This window comes from Trichomycterus rosablanca, chromosome 8 (assembly GCF_030014385.1).
Source record: "Trichomycterus rosablanca isolate fTriRos1 chromosome 8, fTriRos1.hap1, whole genome shotgun sequence".
NCBI classification, from domain to species: Eukaryota; Metazoa; Chordata; class Actinopteri; order Siluriformes; family Trichomycteridae; genus Trichomycterus; species Trichomycterus rosablanca.
In genome coordinates, this window is record NC_085995.1 from 30,609,323 (window position 1) to 30,631,552 (window position 22,230).

The following is a 22,230-nucleotide window of genomic DNA, read 5'->3' on the forward strand; positions in this document are numbered from 1 at the left end:
ACACTTTGGGCACAATTTGGACATGTTCACTGTGGGGTGTACTCACTTATGTTGCCAGCTATTTAGACATTAATGGCTGTGTGTTGAGTTATTTTCAGAAGACAGTAAATCTACACTGCTATACAAGTTGTACACTGACTACTCTAAGTTATATCCAAGTTTCATGTCTATAGTGTTGTCCCATGAAAAGATATAATGAAATATTTGCAGAAATGTGAGGGGTGTACTCACTTTTGTGATACACTGTACAATAAATTGTATATAGAAATATACAATGAAATAAAACACTTGATGTTACAGGCTGATTTGCTTTTTTTGCCTTGAATTGTAAACTAGATAAACGTAGATCTTTGGGCTGTGAATCTCCTACTTACTGTGGTAAGAAGAGATCTTGAGTGTGTGAATGATTTTGAGATTGGGTTTTGAGCTGCTTGTCTCATCATTAAACAGGATCTAACTAATCCTGTGTTTGTTTCATGTAACTGCATCATCAAGGGATGTTCTGCATGTGGTAAAGACTTGGTGACCCTGATCTTCTTTTTTCTGTTCTGTTCTGTCTTAGATTTATTGTCCTAGATATTTGTAACACACAACAAAGCCTTATTGCTTAAAAAAGAGGCACCTTGGACCATATTTACATTCAACTGATTAATGTTCATGGTTTTTTTGTATCTTTTACTCTTGTTTTTAAAAGATGATCTTAAGAGAGAAGTTTTGAAGGTAGAGTTTACCTGAAAGAAATAATCATATCACATCTAATTCATGTTTTCTGGTGCCGTTGTTATCATAATATTACTGAATGCTCACTGAAGACTCATAATTATAAACTTATTTATTGCCATTTGCTTTTTAAATCCTCCTTGTAATTTAAAACCCTTTTGGCCTTTCAGAAAATAGACTTATGTAGTTAATGTATATGCATCTGGGTCACTTGCCCGAGTTTATTTCCTGATAATCTTTACCACCTCAACTCAATGTTTCCATTCCATAGCTGTGATGCATTGTAACCTTGTGTCATCTTATATCACAAATCATGCCATTAATTATCTTTAATTACAAGCTTTGCATGGTTTTTCAAGCATTTAAGCATCTAGCTTGTCAAGTTTGTAGAAGAAACATGTTGTGTTCATGCATTTATAGTTTATACTTAGGAGGGGTGTATGCAAATAGTTAAAAGGATAGTAGTTAATAGTGTTTGTGAAGATTTTGTGTTTTTTTAACTAAGATGCATGACTCAATGACTCTACCATACTGCAGGTGACTATGCTGGTTTTCCTGGCTGTGGCCTTCTGCGTTTACACAGCACCTACCGCCACGACCTCAAGATCTATGCTTCGGATGAGGGCAGAGTGCAAATGACTGCTGCAGCATTTGCAAAGGTGCCTGTTTGTACATAATTGTTTCTTTGCTTTTATGTTTCTTTTATTTTCATCAACCGCTTTATTCTGATCAGGGTCGGACCATGAAACATTGGGCGCAGGGCAAAAATACCCCGGACTGGGTCTCAGCAGTGGCCGCTGAGCCACTCGAGCGCACTGCTTTTAATTTTAATTATATTTATATGCTGTGTTTCCAGGGTTTGTTGGCACTGGAGGGTGAACTAACCCCCATCCTAGTGCAGATGGTTAAAAGTGCCAACATGAATGGCTTACTGGACAGTGACAGCGACTCGCTCACAGACTGCCAGCAGCGTGTCAAAGCTCGACTTCATGAGATCATGCAGAAGAACCAGGATTTCACTGAGGAGGACTTTCAAAAGGTAGATTGACTCCATACACCAGCTAAACCACTTAATGGATTACATGAATAAAGATGTACAGGTGTTACTAAAGTGGCAAATCTAATTTTTGCCTACAATTAGTGCCCCACCTGTTAAATTGGTTCAGACAGTCGTAATATTTAGAGTTAGACATTTCTGTGACTGTTTTGTGTAGCTTTGTAGATATAAGATGACGTCCTTAATGTTGTTTCCTCCAGCTTGCCCCAACTGCTAGCCCTTCTCTGGTTAACAGTATGAAGGTAATTGAAAATCCTGTGAAGACGTGTGATCAGGTCTATGCTCTCATACAAAGCCTCACATGTCAGATACGCAAATGGCTGGAGGATCCCAAATCTGCTAGTAAGTCTGTTTTGTTTTTATTATTGTACAAATAATTGAAATTGTAATGAAAACACTATTTTTTTAATTAACGTTGTCACGCTGAGCCTATCTCCGTGGATGGCCAGAATAAAGAAATGGCTGGTGGCTGTACATGTTTTGGCAGTGACACTTTGTGTTAAAATGCACCCCTCCTTGACTGTAGTATGGCAGGCAGAGGTTGCCAGAGTGCACAGGGAAACTGAGCATGTAAAAGTTGAGTGAAAAGTTCATTTGACTGTGTTGTTATAGATCTGCAGTTATACCACAGTGAGACCTTGGAGCTGATGTTGCAGCGCTGGTCCAAGCTGGAGAGGGACTTCCGGATGAAAAACGGTCGGTACGACATCAGCAAAATTCCAGACATCTACGACTGTGTGAAATACGACACGCAGCACAACAGCTCCTTGGGACTGGAGAACACACTGGAGCTTTTCCGGCTGTCACGAGCACTCGCTGATATCATCATTCCTCAGGTAGAGCTGCTCTGAGAGTCTGTTCTTTTTTTAGCCCTGTGTCTCTATGATTGTCTCATACTTCTTCCCTGTTTTATTCTTTATATGCTTTATTTGTCTTCACATCTGAAGGAGTATGGAATAAATAAAATGGAGAAGTTGGATATCGCCAGTGCTTACTGTCTTCCGCTAATTAAAAAGATCCAGCTGGACCTGCAGAGAACGCATGAAGATGAGGCCGTAAACAAGCTACATCCTCTGTGAGCCTCTGTACCTTTGTTCAGTACAATAAACAATATATTACAACTTTATTCATGTCCTCCACCAAGCATCCAGTCAAAACCATTTATATTTAAAATGCAAGTCACATGTGGCAATTTTTTAAATATCACATCAGATTGTTTCATGCCAGAGCTTTAAAAAATTTAGTTATTTTATGGATATACAGTTACTGACTGTAGCCCAACTCTGTGCATTTGTCACCCACCATTCTCAGTACTGCCAGAGATTTGGAAAGAATCTCTTTTTTAGAAACCAATTACTAGAAAATGCCAGAGCAATTGTGACTGACAACATCTCTGTGTCTGTAAAATGCAGAGAATCAGTGTTGTGCTATAAACTTAGCACAAGATATTACCCTTCTTCTCCTTGCTTTATCACAACAGTGCTTTAATTGGTTTTGATTCTCTTAAGAAACAAATAATAACATATTTTCCAAGATCTGGCATTATACCGCCTGTTCTAATATCTAAAAAAGCCTAATGTGAATGTTCACTTTCAATATCTATCAGAATATTTACTATACATCTAGATATATACACTTCATAAAGTGTAGTAAAACAATATTTTTTACATTATAGACATATACACTCACCAAGCTCTTTACTAGGTACATCTACGTATATGGTATGTAGATTCATTATTTTCTAAGCTACACCTACCAGGCAAACTTTGTGGTTCAATTACTACTGCAATGACACTAACATGGTAATGCTATAATAGTGTGTGTTGTTCTGGTATGAGTGTATCAGGTGAAGCAGTGTTGTTAGGATTTTTAAATACTGTTCAAACTTACTGGCCTCTTTAATGGGAACAAGACCTCTTACCACTTGTTGGGTGTAATGCAGTAACACACCCTGGACAGAATACCAGTCTATCATAGGACACAGTAAAATTGTAATAATATACCTGTACAATTGTTTGCTTGAATTTTTTTTTTGTTTAAAATGCTTTAGAATGCATTTGTTAGAAATTATTTTAATCATTAACATCTACTGCGCTGTTGCCATATGAAACTGCAAAATGAAGCATTAAGGCAGCTTACGCTGCAACAACTCAGCCCTGAACTTCAAACTTGTTAAATCCCGGTTTTTCATGCAGAGTCAGTTTTCTTTAAAGCTGACATTTATTTATTTGTGAATTTTACCTTTGCGCTCTGGCAATCTTTTCTTCGCTGGACCAGAAGACCTGCAGGCCAGCACATGCTTTAACTTCCTCATGATTAATTATGTTTGTTGAGAGCCCAACCAGGCCAGTGTTATTGGCTAGTGTATCTTCTGCACCACTAAAAATACAACTGTAAAATTCTACTTTGTTTTTCCATCAGGAAAACAAAAACCAATTTTCTTCATTCCAGCTTTAGTCATGCTTATGTGAACTTTTGTGAGTGATCAGACTGTTGTTTTTCTACTTCTGGTGGTTCAGGTACTCGCGAGGCGTGATGTCTCCGGGTCGCCATGTGCGGACCCGGCTTTATTTCACCAGCGAAAGTCACGTCCATTCCCTGCTCAGCATCTTCCGCTACGGAGGTCTTCTTAATGTCAGTATGAGCCCAGCAACCATCTATAATGCATGTAAAAACATGTGGCTCTAAATACACACACATATGCTTATGTGACTGTATCTTAGGAGGAGAAAGATGAGCAGTGGAAACAAGCCATGGACTACCTCAGTGCTGTAACAGAACTCAACTACATGACTCAGATAGTCATCATGCTGTATGAGGATAACAATAAGGTAAAAACTGTCCACTGCTCAGTACATTTCCTACTCCTTTTTCATAATACACTGACTGTGCTGTGTGTGTGTGTGTGTGTGTGTGTGTGTGTAGGATCCATCTTCAGAAGAACGCTTTCATGTAGAGCTGCACTTCAGCCCTGGGGTCAAGAGCTGTCGTGATGAAGAGAATGCACCCATGGGCTTCGGGTTCCGCCCTGCCTCTGCTGAGGTGTGTGTATTAGGGATGTGCACAGGACTGGACCAAATTTGTTTATAAATATTAATTACTGGTTATCATTTATCAGTATATTTTTTTGGAAAATTAATACATTCAATATCTATTGTTCAGTGGTATGACTTTGATTTGATATTCGTCTGATTTCTCTGCAGAACCAGGATAAGCAGGAAAACCTGGGCAGTCTAGAGGATTTATCTCAGGATGAGCCTGATCGAGCTGCACTAACAGAGCACATGGGCATCCACCGGAGGTCTCCATTAATTCGCAATCGCAAGACTGGTTCCATGGAGGTAACATGCAGATTTATTAAACAAGTTCTCCTCATCTCATTTGTCATAGTTGTTTTTCTTGATTTATTGACGTGTGCAGCAGGAATTATAAATGTCTTTTCAGCTTTTTTTCTTTTAATTTAGACATAGATTACAAGAAAAGTTAGACCTCTGATTCACCCATAAATGAACCCATCAAACATCAACGATGTGCTGCCATGCATCAAGACAACCCGGGCACTCTACAACCTTTATAATTGTATTTATGAAGTGATAGTTAGTAATAGCTAGTTATCTACTGAGCAAGTGAACTACAGATGGTTGACAATTAAAAGGAAGAAAACATAAATCAGGTGATGGGTTACCATGAGTCACTAGAACTGCTTTAACCAGCCTGAAACTAAAGGATGACCGATTTTTAATAATAGTGGAGTAAAGCTTTGTCCAAAGCTTTCTAGTTATTTTATTCAACAGTTACCCAATTGTTTCAATGATTTAAACTGTTAAACATTTATACCTTTCAAAATGGACCAGTCCTAAAGATCACATATTGCAGCATTGAAAGGACGAGACCCTGTCCGACCGTACTTCCCACAAAAACGACCAAATGTCTTTGTGTGGCCAGGTTGGTGAGTCTGCTGAGATTCGAACTCTTGAGTTTGAACACTCTGCAGTGGTGTGCTAGCACATTAGACCACTATGCAACCCAAGCACCCATAGGAGTTCATTTAAAACACATAAAAAATAAACTTGGAGGACCTAATTCCTAATTCAAAGGGTTCACATTTGAAGATGTATTAAGCATTTGGCTGGCCCAGTGTAAACAATCATGTTGGCTTTTTCTGTTTTTAAGCTGTAATACACAAGAACTCTGGATAAATCACTGTCATTGCCTGATTTATCTCTTGCAGGTCCTCTCCGAGAGCAACAACTCCCTTCGCGGCGCTGCTCATCGCCTCTTTCCTTCGTGTTCCCGCCAGCCCTCTGAGATCAAGTCCACTGGCCTGGGTATGTACTATATCATACTATTCGCCTTCAGATCTGTCATGTGCCCTTGTATCCATTCAGGATGACCTGAATCCAGAGGCATCATTACAATTCTTGTAAAGCATATGGAATGCTCAACTAAAGCTGCTCTGAAGGCTCTTCTAATAAAAGGTTAGCTCATTCATGGCCTGTACTGTGTCCTGAGCTGCTAGTTGTGATCTAATAAGCTGCTGGCAGCACATGAAGTGCTATTTCTGTTTGTCCTTTTCCTGTCCTCTCTCACATTGTGCTAAAATAATGTACTGAGCCAAATGCTTTTATCAGGGGAAACAATACAAATAGTGCCTTGGGTATTAAGCCACTTTAAACCACTTTAAACCACAAGGGATCAGCAAAGGTGCGAGTAGTAAACAGCCACTGAGCAAATAAATGCCGCAGGCTAAACATTTACCAAAATAAGTTATGGCGATTAATTAAGCCAAATGTTAAAACCTTTTAAGATCCAAAACCCATTATTAAAAAAATAACATGGTATGATTCATATTTACAACCGCTTGATCCTGGTCAGGGTCGTTATGGGTTTGGTTTTCCCAGCCTCAGCTGTCCTCCTACCTGAGATTCGAACCCGGATCTCAGCGGTGGTGGACTTGCATAATTTACCCCTGTGCCATCCAAGCATCTGAAAAAGTGTTTTATATACAAAAAAATTTATAAATGGATACACATTAAAAACTAAAGACATTTTTTTCGTCTTTTTCTCCAGTTTTTTCCCCTCAATTTTCTCCCCTAATTTAGTCGTATCCAATTACCCTGACTGCGTTATGCTTCACTTCCACGATACAACCCTCCACTGCTAACTGAGGAGCTTTCCAACTGACACATGCCCTCTCCGATACGTGTGCAGTACCGACTGTCTCTTTTCCCCTACACAAGGCGAGTTTATATGCAGATCAGCCTTGTGCACAGAGAGCCACACCCTGATCAGCATTATTCCCCAACTCTGCGCAGGCACCATCAGTCAGCCAGCAGAGGTTGTAATTGCACCAGTTATGAGGAACCCTAGTCCTGCTTGTCCCACCCCTTATGAACAACAGCCAATCATTGTTCATGTAGCCACCCAGCCCAGCCGGAAGGCAGAGCTGAGATTCGATATGATGTATCAGAGAACCCAGCTCTGGTGTGCTAGCGTATATTTACCATTGCGCCACCTGAGCGGCTAACTAAAGACATATTTAATGTAGTACAACCAATAAGATTCATACTGATATTTAAAAAAAATTGAATAACAAAGTTTGTCATTTGTTAATGTGTCATTCAAGCCGTTATACATATTAGTTGCTCCTGTATTTAGGGGTCGCCACAGCAGACCTGGCACAGTTAAATTTTTGACAATATATTGTATTATTATCATCTGTCTAATGTATCTGTAATAATGTAACTATAATCAGAGTAGAGAACAATACTTTACTGTATATAGAAGTTGATATTAAATATGAGCATGTTTTATCTGGCTTGTGTTTGACACTGTGGGAAAAATAATCCTGACAGCCTGGCTGAGACTAGCTTTGGCACTGCATGGGAAATATTTTAATGGCTCGAGGAACTATGATGTCTCTTTGCTCTTTCAGAAGCCTCCTGGATTTCCACTCAGTTTGACGACAGTTAATTATGTAAATGTTTCCTCTAAAGTTGTACATGTAATGATTTTCTGTTGTGTTAAATCACACGAGTCTCCTGAGGAGCAGATTATCCAAGGTTTACTGGGGCAGAACGGGGTTGTGTGTTTGGCATAATTACAACTGAACGTTCTAATGCTGAGCATGATTATAACTGAATGACCTTGCATGTTCTATCAGTAAAACTAACCCTCATCAAACCATTTTTCCCTTCACCCCTCCCCCTCCACTTCATGGTCTCTAACACCCCATTACAGGATCCCTGTTTACTGGCCTCTTCAGTTCCTCCTTCCGGGGGGTGTCCTCCAGCGCCCCCAACCTTAGAGAGCTTACCCGAGCCCAGCGCAAAATGTCCACCTCCCCCAGGAGGCAAGTCAGTAAAGATGGTATGTCCTCCGCCAGACCGCGTCCTCTAACTTTCGTGCTGATCAAATATAATCTATTTTCCTGTCCTATTATTCTTCATTTCTGTTGTGGGCATTTGTTCTGTTTCTGTATTTCTGATCAGTTTCTATTGCAGTATTTCAAGTATTTGCAGTATTTCTAATCTGTTTTTGTTGCAATAATTCTATAGCAGTATTTTGCAGTATTTCTGATCAGTTTCCATTGTCAGATTTGTAGTATTTCTGATCAGTGTCTATTGCAGTATATGCAGTATTTCTGATCAGTGTCTATTGCAGTATATGCAGTATTTCTGATCAGTGTCTATTGCAGTATTTGCAGTATTTCTGATCAGTGTCTATTGCAGTATTTCTGATCACTTACCATTGTCGTATTTGCAGTATTTCTGATCCATGTCTATTGCAGTATTTGCAGTATTTCTGATTAGTTTCCATTGTCGTATTTGTAGTTTTTCTGATAAGTGTCTAATTGCAGTATTTGTAGTATTTCTAATCAGTTTCCGTTGCAGTATTTCTGATCAGTGTCTTGCAGTATTTCTGATCAGTTACCGCTGGAGTATTTGTAGTATTTCTGATCAGTTTCTGTTGCAGTATTTATCAGTTTGTGTTGCAACCATTGTAGTATTTCTGATCAGTTGCCATTGCAGTATTTGCAGTATTTCTGATCAGTTGCCATTGCAGTATTTATCAGTTTGTGTTGCAACCATTGTAGTATTTCTGATCAGTTGCCATTGCAGTATTTGCAGTATTTCTGATCAGTTGCCATTGCAGTATTTGCAGTATTTCTGATCAGTTGCCATTGCAATATTTGTAGTATTTCTGATCAGTTGCCATTGCAGTATTTCTGATCAGTTGCCATTGCAGTATTTGTAGTATTTCTTATCAGTGTCTATTGCAGTATTTGTAGTATTTCTGATCAGTTATCATTGCAGTATTTGTAGTATTTCTGATCAGTGTCTATTGCAGTATTTGTAGTATTTCTGATCAGTTATCATTGCAGTATTTGTAGTATTTCTGATCAGTGTCTATTGCAGTATTTGTAGTATTTCTGATCAGTGTCTATTGCAGTATTTGTAGTATTTCTTATCAGTGTCTATTGCAGTATTTGTAGTATTTCTGATCAGTTGCCATTGCAGTATTTGCAGTATTTCTGATCAGTGTCTATTGCAGTATTTGTAGTATTTCTGATCAGTGTCTCTTGCAGTATTTGTAGTATTTCTGATCAGTTTCTATTGCAGTATTTGTAGTATTTCTGATCAGTTATCATTGCAGTATTTGTAGTATTTCTGATCAGTGTCTTGCAGTATTTGTAGTATTTCTTATCAGTGTCTATTGCAGTATTTGTAGTATTTCTTATCAGTGTCTATTGCAGTATTTGTAGTATTTCTGATCAGTTTGATCTCTTGTTCTTCATCAAGCTTCCTTCTTTTGGCTAGTGTCTGTCTGAACTGCATGGCTTTGTTGACCTTGACCATCATGCTTCCTGGTTTCTCTAACTGTAATTGCTAACCATTCGTCTGTTACAGGCAGGTGCACAGTTCAGTTCTAACTCACCTTGACACAATGATTTTACAACTGATTCATTCCTCATTTATCACTGTCAGTAAAGGTTTGATTAATTGCATGAGAGATTGTAACCCACACCTTTACTTGTGTTTGTGAGTAAATGACTGATGAATGTGCATGTTCGTCTATTGGTAAAGATGGTAAGACGTTTAAGATGTTTCTAATCTATCCATGTTTTATCTCAATGTTTTTGTAGTTATATGACCAGTTTGCATGGACCAAGTAGTTTACAAAAGATGTAAAATCGGCCTCTTCAAACGTATGCATTAACACCTATGGGGGAAGGGGGGTGTCCTACACTGTGAGGCCTGACAGATACCCATTACTATAAAGTATATCTTAACTGAGTGCCCAAAATATAACAAAGAAAGTCAATTATTAAATATGCCTGAAACAATAAAAGAGACCCTCAATCAGGATAATATAAAAACAGTTCTCAAATTTCTTACCAATGTAAAAGTGAGTACAGAAGTATATCACTTGGATATCACAACAATGTGCGAACACAGCATTAAACAAACAAAATATGAGCAGTTTGATCTCAGATGTTTTAGCACCCAATAACTTCCAAATAGTTCAGATTCCAGCAAGCTGACAAAAACACAAATCATGAGGTATTAAAATAAGTGTCAGAGATTGTCAATCAGAGATGTTTTTGATATGTTTGGAAATGTTCTGCTCACATTCTGGGATTAGTTATTACATGTTGGTAAAAAAAACACGCCTCTGTGGCTGTCCAGGCTTTGTAAACAGTGAAATGAAATAGATTCCAGGCTGTATTCAACAAGGAGGCTTATCACCTGTCACTCGAGAACATTTATAAATGCAGGTGGGGTTAAGGGGTGTGGTTCTGTAGTTAGCACAGATGAGAGGGTTTAAATTAGTTTGTTATGTTTTAAAACTGTTACTGCAGCTAAAATGTATATAAAAAATGTAAGTTCCAGCACCTAAAATTAGTCTCCAAGCTACTTCTGTCCTATTATTTACTTTCCATTAAACATTGTTGGACAGAAGCATTGCAACCTTTAGTTTAAGTTCCTTTAACTCTCAGTGACTAGCACAGTGTCACAAATTTTCCAAGCAGAACATAAGTTGCTAAATCTATCAGAGTCGCATCAAAAACCATAAATGTTTAATCAATTACATTGACAGAATGACAAATTATTCTGGCATCATCAGTTATCATTTATCTTATGGACAACATTTTGTGTCTTCTCAGTCTAATGATTTACATTCAGTTAGGGTGTTTGGTATTAAAGTGGTGGTCAATATTAGCACATCGTGATACTTTCTTACTATGACAGATTGTTGGATATATATATGAGTAATATTTAGTTAATTATGTTTTTTTATTTTAAAGAGTATCTTTATTTTTAATGCACACATTTAATGTGCTATATTTTTGTAAAGTAAGTTGTAGCTTAGCTAGTTGCATTTTTATGAGCTTGTCTATTGTGCATGTTGAAGGGATAAACAATAAAGATTTACTATTCCACTATTAGGTCGATAATACTTTTTACTACAATCAAGCTATTTAATTTAAATAGTGTTGCTAACATTTTGCTTCTGTGAGTTGTTATAAAACTATCACAATCTAGTGATAGTGAAATACAATTGCATTCCTTAGGTTATTGGCATCTGTTGAAGTACCCGACGCTTATTGTAATGTGGTGATGCTTTTTCACAACGTAGTTACAATGGTACTTTTTACATTTTTGGATGTTGAAGTACCTGGTGCTAATTACAGTGTAGGTTTTTTTGTCTAGGTACTGGATGATGTAAAATTTGTGATATATAAACTTGTACAGTAATATAGTTGACTTTCATGTATGAAATATTTCAGGTATGAAATATCATATGGTCTACATTCTTCCACTTGCACATTAATAGATTAGAAAAACAAGTCAGTTACAACCATCATCAAACTGAGATTGAAAGCCTTGGTCTGGCCAGTAGTTATAAATTGATGTAAAGCCTGGACACTAAATAAAGAGCAAGAAAGTTGCTTTCATCAGAAAATTGTTGAATAGACGAAGATGACCACTGAGCAAGTTGGGCCAGAAACAGAAAGGAGCTACTGAACCACATTAAGTCCCACAAGTTACGTTATGTTGGGCATGTGATAAGGCTCCACAGGACAACATTGAGGCAGTGATATGACAGGACTTGTGGAAGGACTCAGAAGAGGAGGAAGATCAAGAATGAGCTGAGTTGACAACATCACATTGTGGATAGCATTATCGGGACAAAAGAGGGGGGCATTGGAGAAAGCTTACCCATCTGTGCAGCTAACCAGTGCAAAGCAGTGATGGTGTAGTGACATTTAATGACATTAAATAAGTAAATAAAAGAGTTGACTCAGTGATTTGGTGACTATTGATTCAAATTAACTGGCAGTTTCCTCTATTGTTTCTTGTTCTTCATTGTAATTTCTATTACATCATACAAGGCAGATTTTATTCTACGTATTAGCAGGTTCTGATAAAGAAATGGTGGTTCTCATGATTTTTTTGTACTGAACTGGTTCTTCATGACAGTGTTCAGTCCACAGGGTGTCAGTGTAATATTAGCTGCAGTATTGTTTCCTCTGTGCTGTAAATAGTGCTCTGTCATGCTGTAGCACAGTAAAGCAGAGAGAGCATGGAGAGATAATGACGAGTTTGTCTACTTTATTTTCCATTTGTACGTCTGTTTATTGTATAATCAGACCAGAGTGACGTGGTGCTTCTTTTATTTCCTCAGAATTGCTCTCAATGCCGGCTGTAAAGAGGTTTTCTGTGTCGTATGCCAGACATCCAACTAATGGTAATGTTGGCTGTTTGGAGCCCTTGTGTTTTGATACTTGCATGCCCCCTGGGGGTCATTCCATGAGAGATCCTAGTAATTTGTTGGCATTTAATCGTGTGACTTTAATTTGATGTTTGGGTTAGACCTTGATTTCCCAGCATCCCATCTTTCTGAGCATTCTCACATCTGTTATCTTCTGTTAATTTGCATCCGTGATCCACACCGATCTTCAGGTTGTTGGAATTGAGTCTAATTCACCTTATCTAACTTTTTATCATTGTTTAGTTCCTAAATAAATGCATGTCCGTTTACTGAATATATCTCTTGAGATATATTTTTTTATGTTCACAGTCTGTTGTGTATTTAGTATAATTAAATGCTTAATCCACATCGATACATTTAAATATTTAAGATTTAGAATGAACAATTGCCAAATAAACTAAAGTCTAAATTTTGTTTAGTTATTTTTCATTTCCAGTTGTCAATCCACTGCTGCTTGAACCCCCGGTCTTTCGACATGTGCTCAATCTGCATCCACATCTTATCATATGCCAGAGTTGGGTTGCCACTAGGGTTGCCACCTATGTCTGACAAATAATCAGGACACTGTCATTTTGGCACCCTGCCTGCCGGTAGCAGAGCTGAGATTTAAACTTGCTAGTTCAAGATGTCAGATTTGGTGTATTCAGTAGCATGCAGTAACAAAGCAAGTGATGCATTAAGGACATTATCTGGTGAAATGATTTAAAAGAAGCATCGCCAGCAGTGAATTTGTGATATAGTTTTTAAAGTCCCTACTCATCAGTGGGTCTATTCATCTTTTACATGGTTTTCTATGGTCAGGTGGTATAATAATTTGGCTCTCCTCCTACTCTTTGTGTTGTCTCGTGTTATGTAATTTGATTCAAAGTCAGGGCTGATCAGAGTCTAAGTTCTCTGAGCTAGACACAATGTAATATAAAAGTGGTTGCAAATAGCCAAAGGCAATGAGTCAACCAATTTAATGTGACAGTTTTATAAAGTAGCGAGTTCACCTAAATACACTAACCTATATAGAGCTTTTGAGCCATCTCTGACTAAATGCAATAACATTTGCACACATCCTTACTTTACTGGGTAAGACAATACATAAAAAAGAAAGAAAATATATTGGGAGCGTCAGTCATTTTTTAAGCATTTAAATAAATTGTGGTTATAAAATAGACAGTAATTACAAATTTGTCAAAATAGATGTCAATAATTATTTAAAGATATTAAAATATTTTTAAGGAACCTGTAAGCTGTGTATTTACATGAACCAAGACTGGATGAGCAGTGTGTATATCAGTGTTACCACCCCATTCAGACAAGCTCCAAGGCTGGGTAGTTTTAATTATACACAGTTCTATCTGATATTTATTTTAGAAGTATAAATTAGTGGCTGGAGTGTTGAGATGTCTACTTTTACTTGATTAATGCTGGGGCGTAGTTGTTAATTTGTCTTGCTTGCTGAGTCACCGAGCTCAAAAGTCGCCAGATGAGTCTCAGTGCTGCTTGCTTCTTTATTCTTCACATTCATCTCTGCCAAAACACCAATCCCCCCACATCTATGTTCTCTGCATTGTGTCTTCTGGTAAAAGAGAAAAAATAATAATGATAATTACCATCTTTTAAATTTTGTTCCACTATTTCTCTTCATTCTTGCTCATCCAACACCTTCCATGTTATCTTCTTGTCTTGGTACCCTTTCTTTTTTGTCTTGCTGTGTATCTTTTTTTTTCTTTAATTTATTTTCAGCCTCCTGCCTTCTCACTCCCTCTGACATCAACCCATTCACCCTTCGTTTCTTCTTCATTCCATCCTGCAGAGGAGGAGCAGCAGCTCTAAATTGCTGAGCTGTTTCTGGGTTGAGCTGGGTTGAATCATCACCTATATCACTGCTCCCACCACCTGCAGTCCCTCGCCTGCTTCACCATTAAGCTCTTCCTTCTCTACACTCCCATTATTTAGCTACATTCCACTTTTGCCTTTAGTGCCCATTAGAAGGAAATACGTGCATTTTGTACAAACCAGCAGCCTTTAACAAACAACAAACCTTTTTGGGGTTTCTGTATTTTATACTATTCACTATGATTTATTAGTATGTTTTGTAGCTATGTTTTGTATTTGTTTATTCCGCTGCCTGTATGAAGTTGGGATATTATGTGTTCAAAGAAAAACCATTCATACTAAAAGATGAGAGTAATTTGTACATTCAATTTAAGCCAAAACCTTAACTTAAAAGTCAATCAAGTTGGTTGGCCAAAACATTTCACTTCATTGGACAAAAATTCTTCTTTAATGCACTTTTTATTGTATTTGTAGCATAGGGGCAGTTTTTGGGGCAGTTGTAACCTACCGGTTAAGGTACTGGACTATTAATCAGAAGGCTGCTGGTTCAAACCCCACCACTGCCAGTTTGCCACTGTTGGACCCTTGAGCTTGGCCTTTAACCCTCAAATGCTTAGACTGTGAACTGTAAGTCACTTTGGATAAATGCCGAAATGCCACTTCAGCTAAATGCAGAAAATGTAAAAAAAAAATGTCAATGTAAATAGCAAATCATCTAAAAATGGGGTTTGTATTAAGAAAACACATTAATTTATTTATGTATGTCTGTTTTACCACCACTTTATCCTATTTAGGGTCGCGGTGGGTCAAATTCACTGGGCGAAAGGTAGAAACACCCCGGACAGGTCGCCAGTTTATCACAGGGCAAACCCACACACACAGGGCAATTGGTAGCTTCAATTGCATGCCTTTGGTCTGTGGGAGGAAACCTAAGCTCCCGGAGCAAACCCACAAAGACACTGGGAGAACATGCAAACTTCACACAGAAAGGACACAGAACGCTTTATCTGGGAATTGAACCCAGGGCCATCTTGCTGTGGTGCTACCAACCAAGCCACTGTGCTGCTTTTTAGAAAACACATATAATCCATAAAAATAATGATGAGTAATTAGTCAAGTTTTTGTTAAATGTACAAACTATATATTCTGTGAATAAAATACTGTATATTTTGCACAATATACTTATTTTAAAGGTTTAAATGTTTGCATCCATTATTCAGGAATTAATTGGTTTTATGCCCCTGAGCTGTGTGCGGAGCTATTAGTTTTTTCTTAAATGATGCTATATTTTGACCAGACCCCAAGATCACTAAAGCTGTATTAAATCATTTAAATTGGTACTGGTGTCTATTTAACTGCCCCTTAGAGAGTGATTTGAAGTTGAATTTGAATCTGAAAGAGAAATAAATTGGAACATTAATCCACAGGTTTATCTTCTGCAGGCTTCAGGCTTCAGCATGTTCAGACTTGCTGTTTAGTCAACCCAGCAAATACAACAACATACAACAAACAGAGCTCATTATTAAGCACCAAATATTTACCTTTAAACACCATCACTGCCTCCTCGTATTGTTTTACTCACTCATTCATTTTTAGCTTTCTGTGTTCTCTCCATTTATTCTTTCATATCTTAACATGATCAGGAAATTAGCATTCCAACATATTAGATGAAAATGAAAAATATGAGCTTTTAAGCAAAGAAGATGTGCAATTGGTAAAAAGACAAATAGAAATACTGTATTTCAGTCTTTTACATACCCAAGGTGTTTATGGTTTGGCCTGATAATTAAAGTTTAGTTGAATTACATAGTGTTACTTCCCTCAACTTTTTTACCTTAGTACAATTGAAATAGCATCATTTTTCCATTTTTAAAGCATGTTTTTCCACTCTGTAAGCCCTGTGAGTAAGACTAAAATGAAACATTGTAGGGCAAACATGACAAAAAATAACAGCGTTGATGACCTTATGTAGAAGCTTTCCTCCGACAATCGAGTGCCGCTTAACTTTACAGCTTGATGTATTGTGCGCTTTGAGCTGCTTTCTGTTTGCTACTATTGAACCAGTCTTACTGTTCTCCTCTTGACCTCCCTCAGGCATTTCCACCTGCAAAACTGATGCTTACTGGATGTTTTTTGCTTATCAAACTCTAAAAACCATTGTGCATAAAAATTTCAAAAGAGCATTTTGTACAGTAACATTGACCAACCTGTGTGGAACCAACCACAATAATGCAGTCAAAATCACCCATAATACATTTTGACCTGACTATCTGATTACCTAAAATTTCTAACCCATGTCTATATTAGTAACTGCATTGTGTGGATCTGATAATCTGGTAATGATTGAACAGGTTTAAGGGTGTTTCTAATTATTTGGCCAGTGAGTGTATAAGCTCTGTTGTAGTTTTTGTCGTCCCCTATGATCAGTCATGATGTACCTTCAGCCAAAACAGGCTGAAATAATGTTAATATCATTGATTATTTACAGTGATTGTACAGGTTATAATCCTTTAAACTCCCACAAATTGGTGCATTATTCACCCATGCAGTTCATCTGCACCCAGAACCTTGCAGCTATTTTAATGTTTTGTACCTGCTTAGATTATCCAAAATAGTAACAGTCTCTCTTATTGTACAAGCACATGGAAATAGCTTTTAAATAGTATCATTTTTCTATTATTTACAGAAGGATGTCAAGATCTATCAGCCCCATAAGTGACTATGCAAAACCTAACTAAAAATCCACAAAAAATCTGGTGCTGTTCTTCTTTACATGTGTTCATTCATGTTCTTGGCTGTCAGTAATTGAACCTGATGTTGTCTTTTGCCATTTTTTTGTTCATCAGCCCCAAGGTTTAGTGTATTTTTGTGCTATGAGATGCTTGTCTGCTTACTGCTGTTGTAAAAAAATCTTTCTCAGATTATTTTCTTGCAATCTTGGTTCCTCTTTAACCATTTATTTTGACTGTTTTTGGCAAGTGGTGAGCCATGACTCATAATTGCTGGCATCTATGCTGAGCCTTTAGTGGATCCTTTTTATACCATGATACTTGTTACATGTTAAGTCAAGTCAAATTTATTTGTATAGCGCTTTTTACCATAGACATAGTCTCAAAGCAACTTTACAACAAATTACAATAAAGAAACCTTGAGAGAAACCAGACTCAGCAGGGGCCCATCCTCCTTGGGTGGCCTGGAGAATAATTAGAATGAATTGGAATTACACAAACCATACATACATAAAAATAATTTAAAATTATAATTTAAAAAAAGTTATGTAGCAAAAGGAAAAAAAGAAAAAACATTCTCATCTGACTTGTCTTATTAACAAGTCAATGTACAAGCACATGGAGATTAGCTTGGGAATGCTGAAAATGACCTTGAATTCTGAGAGGACAGATCCATCTCTTTTATATTCTAAGTGGGTGCTGGTTTGATGTGTTGCCAAGTCAGTGGATATTTAGCATTTACACTGAGCTGAGCTGAGCTTTTTTGTGAGTTGTGGATATTTGCAGTGGTGTGGGTTTCCTTTAGATACCGAAAAGCCAGTAGTTCGACAGGCTACTCTTATAGTGTAAGTTGGTGTGTGCTAATGATTTGGAATTTTGTTGTTTACTATTAAGTACAGTTTAAGTCTGAAGTTTACATACACTTATAAGGGACACATACTATGTCTTGGTAGTTTTGGAAATTGCTTTAGCTGTCCTTTTCTGTTGTTGGATTGATTAAACCATGATAGTGGTAGATCAGTGGTTAAGACATTGGACTAGTGATCAGAAGGTTGTTACCACTGATGGGATCTGAGCCAGGACCTTAACCTTCAATTGCATGCAATGTTATCGGGCACAGTTGTAAGTTACTTTGGATAAAACTGATCATATGATTGTGCTGTAAAGCTTAGTTTACACTGGCAAGTCATTTGGTTCCAGCACCTTCTAATGCTCGACATTTTTAGGTGGTTCTTGGATTACATGCCACCATCCGGACAAGCTTTCTCTTAGCATGAAGTGACCGTCTGGGTTTTCTTAACCAGAAAGTCCTCAGATACACTCAATCCTAAGCATTTATTGGAGTTAGTGAAGTTAGTGAAATGAAATTACAGAACCAGCAGTTTAATAATCCACATTGCTGTGTGTATATTCTTGACCCAGATAGAACAGCAAATCTGCAGCATGCTGACAAATCTGTGGCCAGTACTTATGTCAGCACAGACCAAAATTCTAAAATGTGTCCAAAACCTTGTGAAATCCCTGCCACAAAGAATTAAGGCTGTGCAGATTGGGAGAAGGGGATGTTCCTAATGTAGTTGTAAATATATAATTCATAGTAAGTATATAATTCATAGTATATGAATATGATGCTGTTTTAAATAACCACCAAACACTGTAGAGTAGTAGTAGAAAATTATGGCTCATTGACATAGTAGTGGACAGTGGTAGCTCAGCAGTTAAGGTACTGGACTAACAATCAGAAGGCTGTCAGTGCAAGCCACACCACCACCACATTGCCACTGTTGGACCCCTAAGCAAGGCCCCTAACCCTCAGTTGCTGGAATTGTAGTTGGTCACAGTTGTAAGTTGAGGTGTTGGACTAGCCATCACAATGTTGTTGGTTCAAGCCCCACCACCACCAATTTGCCACTGATGCCTTAACCTGCACTTATAATTAGTTACAACTGTAAGTCACTTTGGATAATTGCATCTGCTAAATGCCATCAATTTCAATGTAATACAATTATTTGTGTAAAAATGTTGTTTCTGCTTTTTATCAGGAAACCCTTGTTTTATGAAAACGTCCTTTGCTTTACTTTTGGCAAAGTATATTGATTGGTTATTATAATTTTAACTCACAATAAAATATGCACTAGTATAGGTTAAAAATACATCAGATTCTAAAGAAAGCCTGTTTCATACCATGGCATGTTATGGTGTAAGTGAGAGACGAGGAATGAAGATAGGCAATTTGATAATGTATACTATGTGATGATTCTATTCCCAATAAGCTCTACTTATTATACAGCAACATGGCTTGATCATTAGAACTGGGCTGTAAACTTTCTGTGCTAAACTGCTATAAAATTTGCTATACATTCCCACCCTTTTCATGCTGCAGTGAAAACATCTATATGTTTGGTGTTACTGTTTACATGTGTTGTGTTTGTTTACTGCAGGGTTTGAAGGCTGCTCAATGGTTCCCTCTATACACCCACTGGAGACACTGCACAACTCGCTGTCTCTGAAACAGGTGGACGAGTTCCTCAACAAAGTGTGTGAGAGTCGGAGTGAGACGCTTGCCAAGTCTTTGAAATGTAGGTAACACACCATCAATGATTTTCTCCTCCATGTTTAGTAGAAACTATTTTCTAGGAACCAAAAACGGGGTTTACCATTTCACAGTAGTGGAGATAATGTGTGTACCTCTCTGCACAATGCTCAGTTCCTATTTGCATAAAGTTGAACTTTTTCTCGTTTTCAACATTTGCACTGCCTTGTGCCGCCGAAAACCATCAGCTCTTATTGAAAATGATTGACAGCCGGTCACTTTTTTTGCCTTGTATCTTAGCCAGTATAAATGTAGTATGTTTCAACCACGTCCCAGTGATTCTGGGGAAACCTGACCCATCACGACCCTGACCAGGATAATGCGGTGTAAAAACATGAAAATAATAAAGAGGAATATTTGATTTGATACACCTGTTAGCAGGTGCTCAGGTGGTGCAGCAATCTATTACACTCGCCTACCACTGGCGATCCACATTTGAATATTGGTGGTGCTATCGGCAGGTTATCACCGGGCATCTACACAGACAAGATTAGCTATATCTGTAATGGATAGGCCCCCTGTCCAATGTATTCCTGCTTTGCACTTAGTGTTTCCCGATGGAACGGGACCCATTGTGACCCTGACCAGAATAAAGCAGTCGATGGAAATGAAATGAAACACCTGTTTGCAGTAATTGAGGCTTAAACACATACATTTAATAATTAGGAGACGTGTCCACATATTTGACTGCACAGTGTGTATGTATATAAATATACTTAGGTTAATGCATTTATATGCAGTTAAGCTCACCTTTTGTTGCGTTGCTACCCAGATTGCAGAGTGATGTTGCCAGATTGGTGCATTGAACTGTGGATTTTGGATCTGTGAAGTTTGAAATAACAAATATGATTTTGGACACTAACCTGTCCACATTTTGTTTCCTCTCAAGCTCTGTCAGCCATGTTTGACTCCCAGATCCAACTTTCCTCAGAGCCTGTGAGTCAGGACAGAGCCAAATCAGCATCCCCACCACAGCCACAGCAGCATCCAACCCAGTGTTTATAGTGTGAGTATCATTTTCACTTTTTCACAGAGCTTTTTTTGATTACAGGTGCCATCTATCACCATCACAACGCATCATCCCCGCTAGCCATCGGCAGCCCAAATTCTGCAGTATTCTTGATTGTCTGCCACCTGAGAAAGATATTAAGATAACTGTGTGTGTTTCAGCCTGATATGGGATGTGTAGCATTCAGTAAGCACACAGCTCAGGGTCTCTTTATGCTTCAGTCCTTGCACATGACAGTCATGTCATAAATCCAGATTTTTCCTGTTGAGTATTTATTTATTTATTTATTAGGATTTTAATGTCATGTTTTACACACTTTGGTTACATACATGACAGGGCAGGTAATTACTGGTTACACAAGATTCATCAGTTCAAGTCTTTTAATGTCAAACACAGTCATGGACAATTTTGTATCTCCAATTCACTGTGGGAAGAAACTGGAGCCCCTGGAGGAAACCCACACAGATACAGGGAAAACATGTAAACTCCTCACAGAGAGGACCTGGAGCGCTCCACCTGGGAATGAAACTCAGGACCTTCTTGCTGTGAAGTGACATCGTTACTGAGTAAATCTGGGAACAAGTTGAAGAACGAAAAGTTCTAGAACAGTTTCGAAAAATGTTGTTCTGATTACTAATCAAAACCTGTTAGGTCATTTCAGTTTTGTTTTAATAAATTCTGATACTGTCTTCTTAGCTGGAGACTTTAGAAATGTGCTAAATAAATACCGGCATTTCATGCAATGTATACTGCCTTTTTAGAGTATTTTTCACCATAATCAATAATAATAATAATAATATTAATGATAACAATAATACTACTTATAATAATGTGGTTTTACACTGGTGTACCAGGTGGACCTGTGATCAACTGTCTCCCTGTCCAGCATGTGCTAAGTTGTGCAAACTAAAAGAATTCTGTTTTTCCTGAAGCTTGGGCGGGCGACACGGTGGCTTGGTGGGTAGCACTGTCGCCTCACAGCAAGAAGGTCCTGGGTTCGATCCCCAGGCGGGGTGGTCTGGATCCTTTCTGTGCGGAGACACGGACCCCGTGTCTGCGTGGGTTTCCTCCGGGAGCTCCTGTTTCCTCCCACAGTCCAAAAACATGCAGTCAGGTTAATTGGAGACACCAAATTGCCCTATAGGTGAGTGGGTGTGTGTATGTGTGTGTATGTGTCTGCCCTGCGATGGACTGGCACCCCGTCCAGGGTGTTACTGTGTGCCTTGCGCCCATTCAAAAGCTGGGATAGCTTGACCCATGACCCTAATTGGATAAGCGGTTAAGAAAGTGAGTGACGTTGGGACACATTTATTTTCCTGTTGCTTGGCTAAATCATCCAGTTAAAGTCTAATTTACAATCCATTTTGATTAAAGTGTTTATAAATGCTCTTTCAAAAGCAACTAAACTAAAACATTATACAGGGGGTTGAAGTTTGACGACTTTCTTTCGTCTCAGTACATAAAAACACGTTGACATTGTAGCATGTAAGCAAATACCAGGGACAACAGAGCAGCT

At 38.1% G+C, this 22,230-nt stretch overlaps 1 protein-coding gene across 4 annotated transcripts in view; it reads left to right on the top strand.

Annotated features, from left to right (window-relative positions):
- ppip5k1b (diphosphoinositol pentakisphosphate kinase 1b) overlaps positions 1–22,230 on the top strand; it is a 41,198-nt gene that overhangs the window by 18,211 nt on the left and 757 nt on the right. The window contains exons 16-29 of one of the 4 annotated variants that reach the window (XM_063000691.1): positions 337–378; positions 1,258–1,379; positions 1,577–1,759; positions 1,978–2,119; positions 2,390–2,613; positions 2,725–2,852; positions 4,297–4,411; positions 4,501–4,608; positions 4,703–4,819; positions 4,981–5,118; positions 6,009–6,105; positions 8,018–8,146; positions 19,554–19,691; positions 20,595–20,711. In XM_063000691.1, coding sequence (XP_062856761.1) covers positions 337–378; positions 1,258–1,379; positions 1,577–1,759; positions 1,978–2,119; positions 2,390–2,613; positions 2,725–2,852; positions 4,297–4,411; positions 4,501–4,608; positions 4,703–4,819; positions 4,981–5,118; positions 6,009–6,105; positions 8,018–8,146; positions 19,554–19,691; positions 20,595–20,710 — 1,799 coding nt within the window. In that variant the 3' untranslated portion in view covers position 20,711. The remainder of the gene's footprint in view (positions 1–336; positions 379–1,257; positions 1,380–1,576; positions 1,760–1,977; positions 2,120–2,389; positions 2,614–2,724; positions 2,853–4,296; positions 4,412–4,500; positions 4,609–4,702; positions 4,820–4,980; positions 5,119–6,008; positions 6,106–8,017; positions 8,147–19,553; positions 19,692–20,594; positions 20,712–22,230) is intronic. The other 3 variants (XM_063000693.1, XM_063000692.1, XM_063000694.1) reach the window with 3 other exon arrangements.